Here is a 22,716-nt window from a genome sequence, read left to right as displayed (position 1 = left end):
CGTACTGTTGGAAAGCCCGTGGCCATATTATGTGTGAAGAATCTTGGTTTGGAGTCTCTAGGACCTTCTGTTGAGGAGTCATAGGTAAAAAACTGATCTGAATTAGGCTTAGGGTTAGGCTTAAGGAAGGTCGTAGAGAGTCATGGGTTAGGGTTAGGGTTAGGGTTAGGGAAGGTCGCAGAGAGTCATGGGTGGTACCTGTTGGAAAGCCCCTGGCCATATTATGATGACGGATCTTGGTTTGGAGTCTCTAGGACCTTCTGTTGAGGAGTTATAGGTAAAAAACGGATCTGAATTAAGGCTAGGATTAGGGTTAGGGTTAGGCTTAGGGAAGGTCGTAGAGAGTCGTGGGTGGTACCGTTGGAAAGCCCATGGCTGACAATTGGGGTTAGACCTGGTCCCAAATCTTTGCGACTTCCGGTTCCGGAGATACGTCATGTTTTTGTTTTCAAAATTGCCGTATCTCCTGAACGGTGGGTCGTAGAGAGTCGTGGATGGTACCGTTGGAAAGCCCATGGCCATATTATGTGGGACGGATCTTGGTTTGGAGTCTCTAGGACCTTCTGTTGAGGAGTTATAGGTAAAAAACTGATCTGAATTAGGGTTAGGCTTAGGCTTAGGGTTAGGCTTAGGGAAGGTCGTAGAGAGTCATGGGTTATGGTTAGGGAAGGTCGCAGAGAGTCATGGGTGGTACCGTTGGAAAGCCGTGGCCATATTATGTGTGAAGAATCTTGGTTTGGAGTCTCTAGGACCTTCTGTTGAGGAGTCATAGGTAAAAAACTGATCTGAATTAGGGTTAGGCTTAGGCTTAGGGTTAGGCTTAGGGAAGGTCGTAGAGAGTCATGGGTTATGGTTAGGGAAGGTCGCAGAGAGTCATGGGTCGTACCGTTGGAAAGCCCGTGGCCATATTATGTGTGAAGAATCTTGGTTTGGAGTCTCTAGGACCTTCTGTTGAGGAGTCATAGGTAAAAAAATGATCTGAATTAGGCTTAGGGTTAGGCTTAAGGAAGGTCGTAGAGAGTCATGGGTTAGGGTTAGGGAAGGTCGCAGAGAGTCATGGGTGGTACCGTTGGAAAGCCGTGGCCATATTATGTGTGAAGAATCTTGGTTTGGAGTCTCTAGGACCTTCTGTTGAGGAGTCATAGGTAAAAAACTGATCTGAATTAGGGTTAGGCTTAGGCTTAGGGTTAGGCTTAGGGAAGGTCGTAGAGAGTCATGGGTTAGGGTTAGGGAAGGTCGCAGAGAGTCATGGGTCGTACCGTTGGAAAGCCCGTGGCCATATTATGTGTGAAGAATCTTGGTTTGGAGTCTCTAGGACCTTCTGTTGAGGAGTCATAGGTAAAAAACTGATCTGAATTAGGCTTAGGGTTAGGCTTAAGGAAGGTCGTAGAGAGTCATGGGTTAGGGTTAGGGTTAGGGTTAGGGAAGGTCGCAGAGAGTCATGGGTGGTACTGTTGGAAAGCCCCTGGCCATATTATGATGACGGATCTTGGTTTGGAGTCTCTAGGACCTTCTGTTGAGGAGTTATAGGTAAAAAACGGATCTGAATTAAGGCTAGGATTAGGGTTAGGGTTAGGCTTAGGGAAGGTCGTAGAGAGTCGTGGGTGGTACCGTTGGAAAGCCCATGGCTGACAATTGGGGTTAGACCTGGTCCCAAATCTTTGCGACTTCCGGTTCCGGAGATACGTCATGTTTTTGTTTTCAAAATTGCCGTATCTCCTGAACGGTGGGTCATAGAGAGTCGTGGATGGTACCGTTGGAAAGCCCTTGGCATATTATGTGGGACGGATCTTGGTTTGGAGTCTCTAGGACCTTCTCTTGAGGAGTTATAGGTAAAAAACTGATCTGAATTAGGGTTAGGCTTAGGCTTAGGGTTAGGCTTAGGGAAGGTCGTAGAGAGTCATGGGTTATGGTTAGGGAAGGTCGCAGAGAGTCATGGGTGGTACCGTTGGAAAGCCGTGGCCATATTATGTGTGAAGAATCTTGGTTTGGAGTCTCTAGGACCTTCTGTTGAGGAGTCATAGGTAAAAAACTGATCTGAATTAGGGTTAGGCTTAGGCTTAGGGTTAGGCTTAGGGAAGGTCGTAGAGAGTCATGGGTTAGGGTTAGGGAAGGTCGCAGAGAGTCATGGGTCGTACCGTTGGAAAGCCCGTGGCCATATTATGTGTGAAGAATCTTGGTTTGGAGTCTCTAGGACCTTCTGTTGAGGAGTCATAGGTAAAAAAATGATCTGAATTAGGCTTAGGGTTAGGCTTAAGGAAGGTCGTAGAGAGTCATGGGTTAGGGTTAGGGAAGGTCGCAGAGAGTCATGGGTGGTACCGTTGGAAAGCCTTGGCCATATTATGTGTGAAGAATCTTGGTTTGGAGTCTCTAGGACCTTCTGTTGAGGAGTCATAGGTAAAAAACTGATCTGAATTAGGGTTAGGCTTAGGCTTAGGGTTAGGCTTAGGGAAGGTCGTAGAGAGTCATGGGTTAGGGTTAGGGAAGGTCGCAGAGAGTCATGGGTCGTACTGTTGGAAAGCCCGTGGCCATATTATGTGTGAAGAATCTTGGTTTGGAGTCTCTAGGACCTTCTGTTGAGGAGTCATAGGTAAAAAACTGATCTGAATTAGGCTTAGGGTTAGGCTTAAGGAAGGTCGTAGAGAGTCATGGGTTAGGGTTAGGGTTAGGGTTAGGGAAGGTCGCAGAGAGTCATGGGTGGTACTGTTGGAAAGCCCGTGGCCATATTATGATGACGGATCTTGGTTTGGAGTCTCTAGGACCTTCTGTTGAGGAGTTATAGGTAAAAAACGGATCTGAATTAAGGCTAGGATTAGGGTTAGGGTTAGGCTTAGGGAAGGTCGTAGAGAGTCGTGGGTGGTACCGTTGGAAAGCCCATGGCTGACAATTGGGGTTAGACCTGGTCCCAAATCTTTGCGACTTCCGGTTCCGGAGATACGTCATGTTTTTGTTTTCAAAATTGCCGTATATCCTGAACGGTGGGTCGTAGAGAGTCGTGGATGGTACCATTGGAAAGCCCATGGCCATATTATGTGGGACGGATCTTGGTTTGGAGTCTCTAGGACCTTCTGTTGAGGAGTTATAGGTAAAAAACTGATCTGAATTAGGGTTAGGCTTAGGCTTAGGGTTAGGCTTAGGGAAGGTCGTAGAGAGTCATGGGTTATGGTTAGGGAAGGTCGCAGAGAGTCATGGGTGGTACCGTTGGAAAGCCGTGGCCATATTATGTGTGAAGAATCTTGGTTTGGAGTCTCTAGGACCTTCTGTTGAGGAGTCATAGGTAAAAAACTGATCTGAATTAGGGTTAGGCTTAGGCTTAGGGTTAGGCTTAGGGAAGGTCGTAGAGAGTCATGGGTTAGGGTTAGGGAAGGTCGCAGAGAGTCATGGGTCGTACCGTTGGAAAGCCCGTGGCCATATTATGTGTGAAGAATCTTGGTTTGGAGTCTCTAGGACCTTCTGTTGAGGAGTCATAGGTAAAAAAATGATCTGAATTAGGCTTAGGGTTAGGCTTAAGGAAGGTCGTAGAGAGTCATGGGTTAGGGTTAGGGAAGGTCGCAGAGAGTCATGGGTGGTACCGTTGGAAAGCCGTGGCCATATTATGTGTGAAGAATCTTGGTTTGGAGTCTCTAGGACCTTCTGTTGAGGAGTCATAGGTAAAAAAATGATCTGAATTAGGGTTAGGCTTAGGCTTAGGGTTAGGCTTAGGGAAGGTCGTAGAGAGTCATGGGTTAGGGTTAGGGAAGGTCGCAGAGAGTCATGGGTGGTACCGTTGGAAAGCCCGTGGCCATATTATGTGTGAAGAATCTTGGTTTGGAGTCTCTAGGACCTTCTGTTGAGGAGTCATAGGTAAAAAACTGATCTGAATTAGGCTTAGGGTTAGGCTTAAGGAAGGTCGTAGAGAGTCATGGGTTAGGGTTAGGGTTAGGGTTAGGGAAGGTCGCAGAGAGTCATGGGTGGTACTGTTGGAAAGCCCGTGGCCATATTATGATGACGGATCTTGGTTTGGAGTCTCTAGGACCTTCTGTTGAGGAGTTATAGGTAAAAAACTGATCTGAATTAAGGCTAGGATTAGGGTTAGGGTTAGGCTTAGGGAAGGTCGTAGAGAGTCGTGGGTGGTACCGTTGGAAAGCCCATGGCTGACAATTGGGGTTAGACCTGGTCCCAAATCTTTGCGACTTCCGGTTCCGGAGATACGTCATGTTTTTGTTTTCAAAATTGCCGTATCTCCTGAACGGTGGGTCAGTAGAGAGTCGTGGATGGTACCGTTGGAAAGCCCATGGCCATATTATGTGGGACGGATCTTGGTTTGGAGTCTCTAGGACCTTCTGTTGAGGAGTTATAGGTAAAAAACTGATCTGAATTAGGGTTAGGCTTAGGCTTAGGGTTAGGCTTAGGGAAGGTCGTAGAGAGTCATGGGTTATGGTTAGGGAAGGTCGCAGAGAGTCATGGGTGGTACCGTTGGAAAGCCGTGGCCATATTATGTGTGAAGAATCTTGGTTTGGAGTCTCTAGGACCTTCTGTTGAGGAGTCATAGGTAAAAAACTGATCTGAATTAGGGTTAGGCTTAGGCTTAGGGTTAGGCTTAGGGAAGGTCGTAGAGAGTCATGGGTTAGGGTTAGGGAAGGTCGCAGAGAGTCATGGGTCGTACCGTTGGAAAGCCCGTGGCCATATTATGTGTGAAGAATCTTGGTTTGGAGTCTCTAGGACCTTCTGTTGAGGAGTCATAGGTAAAAAACTGATCTGAATTAGGCTTAGGGTTAGGCTTAAGGAAGGTCGTAGAGAGTCATGGGTTAGGGTTAGGGAAGGTCGCAGAGAGTCATGGGTGGTACCGTTGGAAAGCCGTGGCCATATTATGTGTGAAGAATCTTGGTTTGGAGTCTCTAGGACCTTCTGTTGAGGAGTCATAGGTAAAAAACTGATCTGAATTAGGGTTAGGCTTAGGCTTAGGGTTAGGCTTAGGGAAGGTCGTAGAGAGTCATGGGTTAGGGTTAGGGAAGGTCGCAGAGAGTCATGGGTCGTACCGTTGGAAAGCCCGTGGCCATATTATGTGTGAAGAATCTTGGTTTGGAGTCTCTAGGACCTTCTGTTGAGGAGTCATAGGTAAAAAACTGATCTGAATTAGGCTTAGGGTTAGGCTTAAGGAAGGTCGTAGAGAGTCATGGGTTAGGGTTAGGGTTAGGGTTAGGGAAGGTCGCAGAGAGTCATGGGTGGTACTGTTGGAAAGCCGTGGCCATATTATGATGACGGATCTTGGTTTGGAGTCTCTAGGACCTTCTGTTGAGGAGTTATAGGTAAAAAACGGATCTGAATTAAGGCTAGGATTAGGGTTAGGGTTAGGCTTAGGGAAGGTCGTAGAGAGTCGTGGGTGGTACCGTTGGAAAGCCCATGGCTGACAATTGGGGTTAGACCTGGTCCCAAATCTTTGCGACTTCCGGTTCCGGAGATACGTCATGTTTTTGTTTTCAAAATTGCCGTATCTCCTGAACGGTGGGTCGTAGAGAGTCGTGGATGGTACCGTTGGAAAGCCCATGGCCATATTATGTGGGACGGATCTTGGTTTGGAGTCTCTAGGACCTTCTGTTGAGGAGTTATAGGTAAAAAACTGATCTGAATTAGGGTTAGGCTTAGGCTTAGGGTTAGGCTTAGGGAAGGTCGTAGAGAGTCATGGGTTATGGTTAGGGAAGGTCGCAGAGAGTCATGGGTGGTACCGTTGGAAAGCCGTGGCCATATTATGTGTGAAGAATCTTGGTTTGGAGTCTCTAGGACCTTCTGTTGAGGAGTCATAGGTAAAAAACTGATCTGAATTAGGGTTAGGCTTAGGCTTAGGGTTAGGCTTAGGGAAGGTCGTAGAGAGTCATGGGTTAGGGTTAGGGAAGGTCGCAGAGAGTCATGGGTCGTACCGTTGGAAAGCCCGTGGCCATATTATGTGTGAAGAATCTTGGTTTGGAGTCTCTAGGACCTTCTGTTGAGGAGTCATAGGTAAAAAACTGATCTGAATTAGGCTTAGGGTTAGGCTTAGGGTTAGGCTTAGGGAAGGTCGTAGAGAGTCATGGGTTAGGGTTAGGGAAGGTCGCAGAGAGTCATGGGTCGTACCGTTGGAAAGCCCGTGGCCATATTATGTGTGAAGAATCTTGGTTTGGAGTCTCTAGGACCTTCTGTTGAGGAGTCATAGGTAAAAAAATGATCTGAATTAGGCTTAGGGTTAGGCTTAAGGAAGGTCGTAGAGAGTCATGGGTTAGGGTTAGGGTTAGGGTTAGGGAAGGTCGCAGAGAGTCATGGGTGGTACCGTTGGAAAGCCCCTGGCCATATTATGATGACGGATCTTGGTTTGGAGTCTCTAGGACCTTCTGTTGAGGAGTTATAGGTAAAAAACTGATCTGAATTAAGGCTAGGATTAGGGTTAGGGTTAGGCTTAGGGAAGGTCGTAGAGAGTCGTGGGTGGTACCGTTGGAAAGCCCATGGCTGACAATTGGGGTTAGACCTGGTCCCAAATCTTTGCGACTTCCGGTTCCGGAGATACGTCATGTTTTTGTTTTCAAAATTGCCGTATCTCCTGAACGGTGGGTCGTAGAGAGTCGTGGATGGTACCGTTGGAAAGCCCGTGGCCATATTATGTGGGACGGATCTTGGTTTGGAGTCTCTAGGACCTTCTGTTGAGGAGTTATAGGTAAAAAACTGATCTGAATTAGGGTTAGGCTTAGGCTTAGGGTTAGGCTTAGGGAAGGTCGTAGAGAGTCATGGGTTATGGTTAGGGAAGGTCGCAGAGAGTCATGGGTGGTACCGTTGGAAAGCCGTGGCCATATTATGTGTGAAGAATCTTGGTTTGGAGTCTCTAGGACCTTCTGTTGAGGAGTCATAGGTAAAAAACTGATCTGAATTAGGGTTAGGCTTAGGCTTAGGGTTAGGCTTAGGGAAGGTCGTAGAGAGTCATGGGTTAGGGTTAGGGAAGGTCACAGAGAGTCATGGGTCGTACCGTTGGAAAGCCCGTGGCCATATTATGTGTGAAGAATCTTAGTTTGGAGTCTCTAGGACCTTCTGTTGAGGAGTCATAGGTAAAAAAATGATCTGAATTAGGCTTAGGGTTAGGCTTAAGGAAGGTCGTAGAGAGTCATGGGTTAGGGTTAGGGAAGGTCGCAGAGAGTCATGGGTGGTACCGTTGGAAAGCCGTGGCCATATTATGTGTGAAGAATCTTGGTTTGGAGTCTCTAGGACCTTCTGTTGAGGAGTCATAGGTAAAAAACTGATCTGAATTAGGGTTAGGCTTAGGCTTAGGGTTAGGCTTAGGGAAGGTCGTAGAGAGTCATGGGTTAGGGTTAGGGAAGGTCGCAGAGAGTCATGGGTCGTACCGTTGGAAAGCCCGTGGCCATATTATGTGTGAAGAATCTTGGTTTGGAGTCTCTAGGACCTTCTGTTGAGGAGTCATAGGTAAAAAACTGATCTGAATTAGGCTTAGGGTTAGGCTTAAGGAAGGTCGTAGAGAGTCATGGGTTAGGGTTAGGGTTAGGGTTAGGGAAGGTCACAGAGAGTCATGGGTGGTACCGTTGGAAAGCCCCTGGCCATATTATGATGACGGATCTTGGTTTGGAGTCTCTAGGACCTTCTGTTGAGGAGTTATAGGTAAAAAACGGATCTGAATTAAGGCTAGGATTAGGGTTAGGGTTAGGCTTAGGGAAGGTCGTAGAGAGTCGTGGGTGGTACCGTTGGAAAGCCCATGGCTGACAATTGGGGTTAGACCTGGTCACAAATCTTTGCGACTTCCGGTTCCGGAGATACGTCATGTTTTTGTTTTCAAAATTGCCGTATCTCCTGAACGGTGGGTCGTAGAGAGTCGTGGATGGTACCGTTGGAAAGCCCATGGCCATATTATGTGGGACGGATCTTGGTTTGGAGTCTCTAGGACCTTCTGTTGAGGAGTTATAGGTAAAAAACTGATCTGAATTAGGGTTAGGCTTAGGCTTAGGGTTAGGCTTAGGGAAGGTCGTAGAGAGTCATGGGTTATGGTTAGGGAAGGTCGCAGAGAGTCATTGGTGGTACCGTTGGAAAGCCGTGGCCATATTATGTGTGAAGAATCTTGGTTTGGAGTCTCTAGGACCTTCTGTTGAGGAGTCATAGGTAAAAAACTGATCTGAATTAGGGTTAGGCTTAGGCTTAGGGTTTGGCTTAGGGAAGGTCGCAGAGAGTCATTGGTGGTACCGTTGGAAAGCCGTGGCCATATTATGTGTGAAGAATCTTGGTTTGGAGTCTCTAGGACCTTCTGTTGAGGAGTCATAGGTAAAAAAATGATCTGAATTAGGCTTAGGGTTAGGCTTAAGGAAGGTCGTAGAGAGTCATGGGTTAGGGTTAGGGTTAGGGTTAGGGAAGGTCGCAGAGAGTCATGGGTGGTACTGTTGGAAAGCCCGTGGCCATATTATGATGACGGATCTTGGTTTGGAGTCTCTAGGACCTTCTGTTGAGGAGTTATAGGTAAAAAACGGATCTGAATTAAGGCTAGGATTAGGGTTAGGGTTAGGCTTAGGGAAGGTCGTAGAGAGTCGTGGGTGGTACCGTTGGAAAGCCCATGGCTGACAATTGGGGTTAGACCTGGTCCCAAATCTTTGCGACTTCCGGTTCCGGAGATACGTCATGTTTTTGTTTTCAAAATTGCCGTATCTCCTGAACGGTGGGTCGTAGAGAGTCGTGGATGGTACCGTTGGAAAGCCCATGGGCATATTATGTGGGACGGATCTTGGTTTGGAGTCTCTAGGACCTTCTGTTGAGGAGTTATAGGTAAAAAACTGATCTGAATTAGGGTTAGGCTTAGGCTTAGGGTTAGGCTTAGGGAAGGTCGTAGAGAGTCATGGGTTATGGTTAGGGAAGGTCGCAGAGAGTCATGGGTGGTACCGTTGGAAAGCCCAAGAGAGCTGCAGTAAAAACACATGAGGTAATGTGAGGACTGGGTGTGTGAGTGTGAGTGTGTTTAACAGACTTTGACTTTAATTAAAACTTGATGTAGCAACAAAAATACAAAATATGTGCTCTGGGACATCCAGGACTGGTAAAAATGTTCCATCTCTTTAAATGTGTTTCTGATTTTGTAAATTTGTCTCCAACTTTGAAAAAGTGTTTCATCCTTTGTATATTTGCCTTGCACTTCCTGTTTGCCGGCCGTATGAATGTTTTGTTGGCGAAGCATCCTCCAAAACATCACCAAAGATTCTGCATCTTCGGAAAGGTGTGCCAAAGAAGGCAAAAACCCTCTCTCTCCGCCCCCCTTAAAGTGTTTTACTAACAAAGTTGTACTAACCGATGAGTCAGCAGCTGCCATGATCACACTGTGGGAACGTAGACTCTCTCTGGATCCTCAAACAGCGTGTTAAACCAGGTATGAAATGATGCTCCCTCTTAAAAACCAGAGCTGGGGGATTATAGACAGAGGATGCAGCCACTGTAGGATTTACTAATTAGGGATCATCTCTTTCTTTCTCTCTCTTCATCCCCCTGTTTGTTCCTGTCCTCGTATACCTCCTCACTCACCTTGTTTATGAGGGGAGTGAGATGAAACAAGAGCCAAAGAGGCTGTCATACCCTTTATTATCCCGTTTTGCACATTTTTAGGGGGAATTACAGTGAAAGCGGAAATAATTGCTTGTCCCAATTATGAATCCATCTGCCGTGGCGGCTTTCTGATGTGATGGGGAGGAAATTCCCGAGAGCAATGGCAAACAATGTGCAGGAATGAGGCGCAGGAGCGTGTCAGGGGCCATTAATATCCATAAAGGCAATTTCACAACACACCTAATGACATAAAATGACAGACAATAACAGGGAGGTGATTAGTACGTGCGATGTGTGTGAGGAGAGGTGTGTGGTGTGAATGTGTGCAGGGGGAATAGAGGAACGCAGGCTAATATATTTCTCTGCAAATGCATTCAGACAGTTTACCTCACAGAACCTCTTTTTCAACACATTTTACACGGTCCAAATGCCCCCAAGGAAAGAGACGACAACTGTTGCATTCCTAAAATATTACCATTAAATATACTTAAATGAGACACTCCTAAGGACCTGTGAGTTGAAATAAACCTGCAGACAACACATCTACTAAATAAGATACTAAAAGAAGACATGCTGTGTGCAGCTACATGCAAAGAAGGTGACTTGCAGCGTGTTGCTACACAGCCTGGATGAAGATTTAAACACATGTCCCGCCTCTGAGAGAAAACAACCAATCACAGTGCAAGATTTTGGGCTGGTCCTTTTAGATATGCACCTGTATGTCTCACACTTTAATATTTACCCCTCTTTGATTTATTTCCTTATTGCATGGCTTTCCTTGTACCATTATTATCTGTGTCATATTGCCAAAGCTCATCTGGATTCCTTGTTTTGATATGCATATCTGCACAATTTGTAGTGTGATAATAAAGCCAAATAAAGCTGAATAAAATTGTTATTATGCAGATGCAACTGGGGAAAAAAGGGGCGATATGTTGCACTGATTTTCTGTTCTTTATTGCCACAACAGAATATGTGAAAAAGGTGTGTTATTAAGATAAGATAAGAGTTATTGATCCCAGGGGAAATTCAGTTGTTGCAACACAGACATAGCAAGAGTAGAACAAAAAATACAGGATAAATAGAGAAAACTATTTAATAAAGTAAAAAGTATATATATATTTTAATCTATTTTATTCAAAGTATATTAAGTTTAATTTACAGACAAATTTGATATCCTTTGGTCTTTTATTTTATTTATTACATTATAGGTACACATAAAACCTCTGAAACAGTACTGAATCTTTATAAAACATAATTATTATATCATTTAATTATTTAAAGGTATTTGTAATGCATTTATTTTGCATAAAGTATTACTAGAGTGCAGCAGTGTGAGTGGTTTCCTGGAGGACAGGAGTCGCTGTGATTTCTTCCTGGTTCCTGCAGCACTTTGTTTTGTTTGGGTGGATCAGCGCACAGCTCAGCATGACAGAAACTCTCACTCTGCAGCTGTAGTCACCTTTTTCCTCCACTTTTAAACACCTTGTTACCTGAGAATATGTCGTCTGCTGAAGTTTTCACCCCACAGCCTGACTCGGTGAAGACGGACTAGTGAGTTCTCCGTGATTTCATCCTGACCTGAGACACCTGTTGCTCCAGTTTCGACACACAGGTGCCACAAAGGGAGCAGCTCCGGGTCGGGGAACACAGTACACTTGAGTTAATATCTGAACTGTCTCTGAAGCTATTGTAGATTACAGTTAACATGAAAGTGACGGTAACTTTCGGGGATACTGCCGTGGTGGTTCCCTGTAAAGCTGGATGGACAGTCCGGGATTTAATCGATCAGGCGACAAGGAGATACCGCAGGATCGTGGAGAAGGTAACCCTCTTTAATGAAAACTTAAACTTCTTAACCTTCAGGGGACTTCACTTTAACACTGTGTTCACTTAAAGTTCATTTAAAGGTGTTCTAACTCAGTTAATCTTCACATTTTGTACGAAGCAGCGTCCACAACCTGGCTGATGTCCGGGTCACGTGACAGGTTTGTTGTATGACGTGTAGCGTTAGCTCAGCTGTCAGCTCAGCTGTTAGCTTAAATAAAACAATATGTCATAGTATTCACATTCAAAAGTACGTATTTAGTGAGCTGTATTGGCTTATTTACGTGGTATGTACAACCAAGGCTCAATAATAAGTGTTATTTCTGTTAAAAAAAAAGAGTGTTTGTTCATTTAATTTAATTTTTAATTTAGCTTTGTAATGCTAGCTTTACATGTAAAAGTTTAGCCAGCAGGTGAAGCTAATTAGCATAATACTTAGTTATGCTGGCTTATTTACGTTGTATTTACCAAAAAGGCTTGATAATTAATGTTATTTCTACTAATATTGAGTGTTTTTTATTATTATTTTTCCATTGCTAGCTTTGTAATGCTAGCAGGTGAAGCTAATTATCATAAAACATTAATATTACTCCACTTGCAGTTGCTTTCTCTCAATTTGTTAAGCTTTCTTGGCTCATAACTCCTTATAGAAAGGGATTTATCAACCTTTACTGTTACATAATGACAAAAGACAATTAGAAACACCTGCTTTGGTGCCTTTAAATTTTGGTTTTACTTTATTTTGACTTTCCAGGTACGACATTTTATCTGTCATAAATGTTAACTTAGTGAATTTTAGAGCATTAGCTAAGGTTCAGACTTGTTTGATATGTCACATTATTCGAAAACTTTCAGTATATCTTGCTTCATCTGTTCATCCTTTTGCTGGTAGGAGGTAGGAGGAGAGGGAGAAAAAGAGCTGAGGACAGGAAGAGATGAAGTGCTCTGGAGGACAGGTTTGAAGGTGAGGGACAGAAAAGGTAACATAACAACTTTGGACTGTTAAGTTGAATGTCATAGTTGTTATTTAAAAGAAGAAGGCATTTAAAATGCTCAATGTGTCCAATATTATGAGTCTGCAGAGCTGCAGGCTGCAGGTTAAGGACCGCATCTCTAGGAGCTAGGACAGTAAGGGTTAGGGCAGGGGCTCCCAAACTTTTAAGCCAGTGACCCCCAAAATAAAGGTGCAAAAGACTGTCGCATGAATTAATTGATTGTTGATTCATATTCATATTTCTTTTAGCTGGTCTGCAGAAAAAGAACCTCCTTGATTGCACATGACTGTGTTTGCCGTGCTGCTGTGAATTAACCTCCTGTTACTGATGATTTTGTTCACTTAGGAATCATCTGGCATCAAAGAAAGCCAGAAAACCTTCTAAACATTTGTATTTGCAAGGTTTTATTTCAATTTCAACTACTTTTGCTGTCAATATTTGTCCAATAGTGGGTCAAATATGCAATTTTAGATTACTTAAGATACACAAACCTCTCTGGGAGACATCTTGCGATTCCCCCCTCACACTTTGGGTACCACTGTGTTAGGATTAAGGTCTAAGAATCATATCCATACATGTATCTAACTAACTAGTATGCAAAAACCATGCACAGTCATGGATCTCTCTCTCCTTCCCTGTAATTGCGTGTGATTTGATCGATTTTTGCCGCGAAACAAACTGTGCCTCTCCTTCGCCATCTCTAACTTTATTTAATCTTTGTGCCACTGGCTGCAAAATACGTGCAGGAAAAATGAGCAGAAGGGTGTGTGTCTGTCATATGCATCAAACTTTTCTTTGGTGCATTTGATCGGATGTTCATACCCGCTCTTATCTGCGGCCAGATGAACTCTGAGAAATGAAGAAGTAGACGATTGAAGAGGAAGCATAGACATCAACAAACAATGCGCTGTCAGGAAAATATCCCCTTGTGCACAATGAGCAAATTAAAGCGAGCTGTTTTATTTACAGGCGCAGAGAACCGCTGCTGTAGTTTGTTGTTTTCATGCGACTCTTTTGTTGCTTTGTTTTGAATTTCCCACAAAGAGAAAGATATAAAAACCCCGGTGTTCTGCACCCTGATGTTGCAATCACTTGAACATAAATCATTCTGCCGAAGTGACCTTTTTATTAATCAGTAGCTTTGTGTGTGTGTGCTGTCCCAGTGTGATAGTGTGCTGCGGTGTGTTCCAGCTGCAGCAGCGCTTGTCTACCTCTACAATGGCTCCCTGTTTAAGCGCCGGTATCTCAGCGGGCAGGTGGAAGTTTACTGTTTGATCTCCTCAATGTGGCCACAGTCGGGGAGGTGCAGCGTGGACAGGAGGCTTTGTCCTGTGAGTGATTGGGGATTAGGATTGGTGACAGGCCTGGGTCTTATCGGTTGGCTGGTCCCCCCTCTCAGAGCTACTCGTCCAGGTGGCAGGAGGCTGGCACGTGGCGGAAGCAGTGGTGGAGCTGATTTCGGTGGCTACACACACACACACACACACATGCAGAGGAGTTCATCTTGCTCCCCTGAGCTGTCTTGTCTCTGCCCCTCTGACATCCACAGCCTTCGCCCGGCGGTCCCTGTTGATCCTCATCGAGACATGCTGCGGTGCACAAGCTGAAGTTGGCTAAACGCTGCCGTGTGATCAGAATAAACCCCGGCCTCTGATTGCTTTTCACAACGCATGATAATTAGGCGCCGTTCCTCCTCAGACATTGACTCAGCATTCTCTCGCCTCTCCTTGTAATAAAGGCGGATCCTGATGAGGACAGTCCGGCTCTGTATCTGTCAGAGGGCTGAATGGATCTGACCAGCTCCTGCCAGCAGAATCCACTTAGTGCCCACATTAACCGCACATTTCTCCTCTCCGCTGACAGCAAGGACAGTGTCAAAAACCTGGGTTTAATCACGTAGGGTGTGTGTGTTGTTTTATAACCGTGCTGAGCAGGCTTCTGCACTGTGCTTTGCAGTAATGGCATGTAGACTTTCTTAATTAGCAGTTTATTTTAATGTGATCTCAGCTGTGACTTTGTATGTGTTCAGCTGTTTCCATCTCCTCTGGTGAGAAAACAATATCAACAACGCCTCTGTTGGCTCTGACGCTCTGCGTGCAGAACATTACTGTTGATTACACTCAAGCCTGATTTATAGAAGTGAGTGCATGTGCTCTCATCACGGTGGGAAACGCTTCTCCTGCAGAGTTTCTGCACATTGAACCAATGCAATGTGTAGTCATCTTGGTTTTTGGGATTTATTTATCGATACACTGACGCCAAATATTCGAAAACAGGCTTGTTAGAAAGATCGGCTGTAGTTTCAGACATTGCGGTGAGTTCGACTGTAGCTGTAACAAGTTTGCAGACATAAGTTGGCCATCCTGCTGGTTGCTGTCATTCTGATGTTGCTCATTTGTCTACGTAACGGTAAAAAGTCAAAGGTTGGATAATTGATGATGACCTTAACCGACTAATTCTCACATTTAAGAGACGTTCTTTGGATTTCTTGCGTTGTAATTGATCATCCATTCATCCCAGCCCTCTTCTTCTCACCTGTGATCAGGTAGAATAACCGCTGACTGCCCTCCCTGTGTTAGTGCAGGACTTTAGCCTGAGGGACCAGCATGGAGCCTGTGACTGCTCTCCGTTCTCAGGAGAATCTGTCTGTGGCTGTCTCAACTCTCCGTCTCACTGTGCGTCGGCTCAGATTACAGCCCCCATACCGACTCTCTGCTGACACCTGACAGTGCACTAACACCACTGAGAGCTCTCTGCCCTCCTCCTCCTCCTTCTTCTGATGCGTGTGGGAGAGAGAGGAGTCGTCCAGTGTGGGTTGGTAAGTGCGTCAGAACTCAGCTATGCAAAAGACATTTTAAAGTTTGATGTCATGTCTCAAACACGCCGTCTTTCTTCTCTGAGAGGTTTCAGACTTTCAAACTCTCCCCTTCATGACACATCTGTAATTGTGTGTAACCTAATTGTGTACTATGTTACACATTTAAGTCCCTGAGGGGAAATACCTTCCCAGTTCAGAAACCAGTGGAGCTACAGTGCAGCATACTGATGCTGGGTGTTCACTGTTTCACTGAAGGGCATGGTTGCAGCGGATTCCTGTCGGCATGTGACTGAAACGTAAGGAGACATCGTGACGTAAGAGGGAGACAAGGTTCTGTATCGTTTTCGTTTACAGAGCCTCAACTTTCAACTAACGAAAAGAGAGATCAAATTCGGGACTTAGATTTCAAACAGGAAGTGATGCGAACAAGCAAGTGATCTATCATCAGATAGTTTCAGTTTTCACCTGTGCACGTGAAGGTTTATCACACTCTGGATTCAGTACTTCTCATGTTCTTACACTTTTTCTGGTTGTATCACGCCTTAGCTTTGTTGTGTAAGTTTTTGCACTCTGTCTGCCATCCCTGCATGCTTTGCATATTTCAAATCTTTGCAACCACATTTGAGTGATAACTGCCTGAAAGTGTCCTCCTTGTGAAAGCTGAAGAGGGAGATATGGTTGAGGACTCGTCACAGTTGAATGTCAGCGTCTGCAGAGGTCAAGTCGTCTCCCCCCCTTCACAATAAAAGCCCTTCACAGCCTTCCTCCCCCCTGACATGAAGACAGCGCCTCATCGACACGTTCATTAAAGACATTTTGTTTTTCGTCACGGCTTAATCCACGCCGTCCTCCTTCAGCTGTGTAATTACACATTCTTCTGAGGATCAAAGTGTGAAATAGCACCCCCATCACCACCACCACCTCCACCACCGCCACCAGCGCCGAGTTCAGCTTCACTAATCGCTCCGCCATTCTGGAGTGGTGTCATGTTTGCTCACCAGAGAGGGAGAGGAAGGAGAGATAAACGGTGCGGGACTTAATGGTGTAATTTGCAGGGAATTTACTCTTCTAACTGTCACGGTAATTCTTCTCCTCTCATGACTGACTGACTCCTGAGTCCTTTTGTTTCTTCATTTCACCAGAGGAGTCCGGGAACTCAAAGGGGAATTAGCGGGGATTGACAACAAGGGGACTTCAGAGGAGTGTTATAGATTATTCCCCCTCTGTAGAATCATACATTCATCCCTTTTCATGGCGAGTAGAAAGTGTGTTTCCCCGAGTCTTGGCGGAGGAAACTGAAGCTCAAGTGTGCCAGGTGTGCTGAGGCCTGCAGAGGTGATCTTAATTAACACTTAGCCATTGTTTTTCTCTAATCCAGGCATGTGAATTAATCCTCTCCCCTGGAAAAATCGCACTAATGCTCCTTATTTCCTAAAGGTGTGTGTGTCTTAATGTGCTTATGATGTGATGTAATCGAAAGAGAGCCAATTAGCGCCCTTCCCCCGTCTCTCTCTCTCTCTCTCTCTCTCTCACACACACACACACACACACACACACACACACACACACACACACACACACACACACACACACACACACACACACACACACACACACACACACACACACAGATGAGTAAACAGTGTTGGTGAGAAGAATGCCGGCTGCAGCTCAGGTTGGACCGGTTTTTCTGGCGCTCTAAATGCTTTGCCTGGACGTCTTGGCTCCAGCTGCTTGTTTCAACATCTCCCTCCTGCACATGCCGCCTTGTTCATAAACATTATTTAGAATAATAATAATAATAATCTTTATTTATATAGAACTTTTCAAGACAGGGTTACAAAGTGCTTTAGAAATAAAATAGAAACTAAAAGATAATTAAAGAGAAAGTCTTTAAAACAATCCAGTAACATCGAACTGCTTGTATCATAAAGTCTTCTAGAAGCAGCACTCTCTCCTGTAAACACAGAGGACTCCAGGAGGGATGCTGTCACACTGCCCTTCATTCTTTTTGTGCTTTCCCCCCAGGTGTATGCTGGGAAATGATCAGACAGTACGTGCGGTACAACGTGATACAAAGCAATTTGACGAGTCATTCAAATTAATTTTCCTGCCCCCAAAACAGACACCTTCAGACTTCTTCTTGTGTCAAAGCATCACTTCAAAACAAAAAGACTCTCCAGGAAATGCTGATATTTACGCTTCATCGATATGCAACAAAATCCGGCAGCTCTAAAGTCTTTCATCGGCCTCTGCAGCGTTGGATTGCACGCCTATTTGCAATTCTGCAACGAGCGCTATGTTTTGAATCTCTTCTGCAGATTCCTCTCCTCTCTGGTCATCATGGGAACTTCTGAAGAAGGAGAGGTTGAATTGTCAGGCTTTCATCCTGTGATTGAGAGTGAGCATTCTGTCCTGAGAGAATGGACTCGGCTGAGGCGGACGCCCTTTTTGTTTTCACACCGGAGAAAGAGCAAGCCCATTCACGACCATGAGACCTCTTCTAGCCTCTGACATATTGTTTATTGGGTCGTCCTGCTCCTAATGGGACTTTTTCTGCTGCACACATTGTTAGAAATGATAAGGCATGTCGGAGACGTCTTTCTTTGGTCTTTAAATTACTTTTAATAGAAATCATGGTGAAAAAGAAGTAAATATTTCTCCAGTTCTTTATTTCTAACTCTCAGTTTATCCTCATCCTTATCTTTAAACTTCACAGCAGCACTTCTCTTACAGATAACGTTGTTGCATGGAGGAAGAATCCGGAGCACAAAAAGAGGAAGATGCCATTGTTCATGCAGTTCTCAGTTCTTGTGTAAATAGTCCACTTTCAGTTCTTGGTGCCCTGAGGGGCGTGTTCGCTCCGACACTGAAACCAGTCAGGAATGTGCCCGCAGCCGCCGCCGCTGTTTCCCACAGACCAGCAGAACTGGAAAGAGTTCCTCTCCTCGACTCTCCCGCCACATTCTGACATTCTTGTGTACAAACTGTACTCGAGGTCAACCTGGTGTCGTGCATGTGCAGGGGGATGTAGGTCATGGTTCTTGCTTTATCTGCAGACTGAGAAACCTGCTGCACGCCTGATCTTAACACATCAATCTCCATCATCACAGGTGTACATAATAAACCTCTCTTGTCCCTGAATTGTCTTGTGGCCTGATGACATCTTCAATTTTCAGTCTTATAAGCCACATAAACAGTGTCAAACTTCTCAAGGAAAACATTTATATTTAGCTTATCTGATGAAATTAATTTCAATTAATTTTAGGGATTTTTTGCAAATTTATATTGGTATATTTCCACATTGCTCAGTCTGTTAAATTAATATAATAACTCCTGCATTGCAATTAATATTTTTGGTGTCTTTTCTGCAGGATGGGGGGACTGCAGTGAAGACCCACCACTTGGAGTACATGGACGGAGGGATTCTAGACATGGACGACATGCTGAGTGATCTGGTGGAGGACAGAGACAGGGTGAGTACTAGTCAATGCACACAGTGAGCTCTGTGCTCTCTCTAAATCCATCCTTAAATGACCGGTTAATCTAACTTTACTTTGCCAAATGATCTGCACAGCCCAGAGACTTAAACCAGCTGATTACATCAGTGTTCATTGTTCACAAGGTTTTTACTAAAAGCTGAATGCCTAGATCTTTTAAAAAGTAACTTCCCAGTCGTCCGGGCCTTTTTTAAAATCTAGATTGCTGCTGAAGTGTGAATAAAGCCAGATCTCACTCTGTTCCTTTACTTCTTCTCACCTGGTCTGTAGTAAAGTAAAAGCAGAGTGGATTAATCCTCCATCTTTAGCAGCATTTAGAGTCTGGTTGTGGATTTATTTCCCCTACAGCTTGGCAGAGAGACAGGACATCTAATAAAGAGAGACTTTGTAAAGCTTTGGTTAGCTTGTCATTTGGTGTTCGACGTCTAAACAAACAAAATGTGACAAAAAGAGTTTTCCTCCGCTCGCCAAATAAACCCTGATTGGATCCAATTGCATCGTCATTCGCTCCATATGTGCTCGCTGAGGAATGTATTCTCCCTCCTGCTCCTCAGACAGAGAGGGTGAGTGTGCTGTGTGATTTAGCTGTCATGTTCATTCTCTCCTCCCAAACATGAAAGGACACAGTTTTAAGATTGAAATCAAATCAGCCGTGTGCAGGGAGGGAAGTTCTCCGAAACAGAAGTGATGTACCGTCACAGTCTGGAGCAGGCGGTGGCCCAATTTCTACACACGGAGCAGATTTCATTCCTCTTGCTAATTTCCCCCATAATGCATTCTTAAGATGTGCTAATAAACCGCCTGAAATCCATATTCATAAGCTGCGAGCTCAGTGGAACGCTGAATTATCAACACTTAGTCAGAGAAAAGCCAAAAAGGAATAATCAGCTGATTCTTCCCGGCGCTGTAACAATGCTTGTTTTAAACTCCGGGAACAATAGAGTGCAAGTTTGGCAAAATCCTCTTTGTGGAAAAAAGAGGACGCTGCTAAATAATAGATGTGTAAACTCCAGCAGAGAGCTTCATTTTCTGGGATGATGGAGTTATAATCACAAGATCTGCGTCCTATTTGTGCACAATTGAGCGAGTCGCAGATTTTAATGACTCATTTTCCCCACCTGAGTGTCACAGATCAAATCCAAACGCGGCGTTTGATCAGATTCCTCCGCTAACAAGTCACCCTGACGTCGGCTTTCTCTCAGCTTCTGTTTGGTGATTAGGGGACTCTGCTGAGCTTCACTCCAACCTGCGGCGCACGCCAAAAGGAAGCGTCCTATTTACCTTTTTTTGTGTCTCTCTTTCAGCTTTCACCCGTTTCTCCCAACGCCCCTTCCTCTCACTTTCATCACCCTCCTCATTTCATCCTTTAGTTTTTGCCGCTGATGAAAAGATAGCAGACGGAAAAAGGGAAGAGCGCACGTGATCCTCAAAACGTGCCACTCATCCGACTTATCTCCGGGCCTCCAACACGCAGATTAACGAGCAGCGCCTGGCGTTCTTGATTAGTCTGACTTCCTTTTGTTTGTCTACGTTTTTATTTCCCCGCCGCAGCTGACAGATTCTATCTTTAGTGCTTTTCTTTCTTTTTGTTCTGTTATTACGGCTGATGCTGTTTCACCATCAATCATACTGGAGTGGCCCCATTGTGAAGGCCCGCCGCCGCACAGCATGGGCCCTGTGTTACCCGTGGATGCTAATGAGAGATAATGGTCGACTATTTGTACGCCTAGTGGTTAGCCTAGCCGCGAGTCCAGACCTCTTTATCTGGGCCAGCCTACGACCATTATTCAACACGCACACGCTCTCTGCTGTGCCAGGCTTGTCGAGTAGCATGTTACGATATCCTGCACGGAAGGAGCGCCACTGGTGGTTGATGAGGGCGGAGATGAGGGGGCGGCTGTGATTTGATTACAGCTCTGCCCCCTGCATCTGTGCAACACGCATACACACTCCGTTCATTAGCGCCCCCCATCTCGAGACGCCGGCCACCAGCCCTCCTCATGAATATTAATACCAATCTGATGAATGTGGAGGAGGCCGCGGGGTGTGGGCTAAAGGTGTGACTGCATTTACACAACAGACGCTCGCAGACACAAAGGAGCAGAGAATAAAGAGAAACCTGCAGGTCAGCGTTCAGCCGATTACTCTCCAGGAGCTTTTTGACCTTTTACTCCTGCTGTACTTTCTGTCTGTGTGTGTGTGTGTGTGTGTGTGTGTGTGTGTGTGTGTGTGTGTGTGAGTGCCTCGCAACTCGGAGATGACAGTCGCACACATGGTGGTTAGAGTCACTGGCCTTTCAGATACTCCTCCATGAGCTGATCTTCATATGAGGCCGCAAGTTTCAGCTTCACCAGCTGCAGATAAGACATCACTTAACCTGCCTTTACTTCCACATGCATGCATGTTTTGGAGTGACACACACATTGTTGCATGCATGTGACTGTTATTTATGATTTAGCAGGTTTTTTGGGGGGGACTATTTTGTTAGACTCAGTCAGAGAACAAATATTAAAAAAATTGAAAATAAATTTCATAGTTTGAAATAGAGAGAGACAGAAATAATAGATAAATACAAAAAAATTATAAATAGAAAATGACTTGTTTTGTTAATTTAAAAATGTTTGGTGGTTTATCACAGCAGACACATGAGGGTAGTTTGCATGAAAGTCTCACACCTGTGGGTGCAGAAATCCCTGATTGAAAGAGTGAAAATTAAAGATGTTAAAATTATACTGTAGCTGCTTTTCCCTGCATACCTTCTGCAGCACATTATGGTCTTATATGTGGATGTTAGGGAGAGAAATACAGGGATATTCTTAGTATGCTACAGATTTCTGCAGAGCTACAAGATCTTGATTTGTCAGGTATCACATCTGTTGCTTTCACCCTCACTCCTCCGTTTCCTCCCCCTTTTTCTAAAGCAGCTAATAACAGATGTCGTGCTTTAACTCGACACACTCAGCCACCTTTACCTCCACCAGAGCTGTCACTCTCTCCTATTCACGCTGCTTTAAGGTCCTGCATTAGCTGCGACCCGTATGTCTCTATATGACACAGGAGCTGTCAGGCAGGCTTTCCAGAACACCAGGTTTGAATGTCTGAGCCCTCAGGTATATATAACATACATGACTGTCGCTGTTTCCAGGCGACTTTTGCAGATTATGCAAAGATGGAAACAGAGAGAGGAGCTTTATTTAAAGGCCTTCTCATCGTCTTGCTCTCAAACTGAAATTGCAGTTGATATCTAAATGTTCTATCTGTGTGAGTGTCCTCTCTTGTCACGTAGGTCTCCTCCAGAATGGGAATTAAACTCAGGGTGCATAACGTCTCCTCATAAGTGGACTGTCACTCCTCATTGCATGTGCACAGAGACACACACACACACACACACACACACACACACAGACCTTGTAGTCGAAAGGGAAAAAACACATAAAAAGCTCAACCTTCCATCCCATGCAACCAAATGAGAAATCTAATTTCATGGGAAATTTAATAGAAAAAAAAAACTGGAATGATTCCCTTCATCTCTCTTTAATTAGCTCTTTTTAATCACCGCGCTTACAAGGCGTCCACGAGCCTCCTGTGCAGCCTCTGGTTTGCCGGAATGTAAATGGTACGGCTGCAGATCCCAGCTGATCTCCCTCTGAAATGTCAGAGCTTGATTACGAGGCCGTCTCCCATCATCCATCTCTCCTCTGCTTGCATGTCACAGTGCGAGAAATATGGAGCAGCCACATGGAAATGTGTTGATGGCATTTAAAGTAGGTCTGTGGTCACGAGCATCTTCCGTATCCTTTAAAGAGGAAATGACACCTTTTTGAGTAACGACCTCATAAGGGAACTTTTGCACACTTCACTTTGCAAATTGAAAAGATGTGCATCAGAGGGCTGTGTCTCTTCCTTATGTGTTTATTAATTAACAAAGTTATAACATCCACCAAGTAGAGAGCTCAGAAGTGAAGTTGTATAGTTTCTACTTCCTGTGCAACATAAATCAGAAAAGGTGCTGAGATCATTTAACTGTTGGATGCATTGCTTTTCA

At 44.8% G+C, this 22,716-nt stretch overlaps 1 protein-coding gene across 1 annotated transcript in view; it reads left to right on the top strand.

The window, feature by feature from the left end:
• The first annotated feature begins 10,860 nt into the window (after window positions 1-10,860).
• LOC117808475 (partitioning defective 3 homolog B-like) overlaps window positions 10,861-22,716 on the top strand; it is a 30,720-nt gene continuing 18,864 nt past the window's right edge. The window contains exons 1-3 of the mRNA XM_034678231.1: window positions 10,861-11,356; window positions 12,251-12,322; window positions 18,546-18,647. Coding sequence (XP_034534122.1) covers window positions 11,240-11,356; window positions 12,251-12,322; window positions 18,546-18,647 — 291 coding nt within the window. The 5' untranslated portion in view covers window positions 10,861-11,239. The remainder of the gene's footprint in view (window positions 11,357-12,250; window positions 12,323-18,545; window positions 18,648-22,716) is intronic.

This window comes from Notolabrus celidotus, chromosome 24 (assembly GCF_009762535.1).
Source record: "Notolabrus celidotus isolate fNotCel1 chromosome 24, fNotCel1.pri, whole genome shotgun sequence".
Lineage (NCBI taxonomy): Eukaryota > Metazoa > Chordata > Actinopteri > Labriformes > Labridae > Notolabrus > Notolabrus celidotus.
Note: the sequence above shows the minus strand (reverse complement) of the source record. Positions and strands in the feature narration are given on the sequence as shown.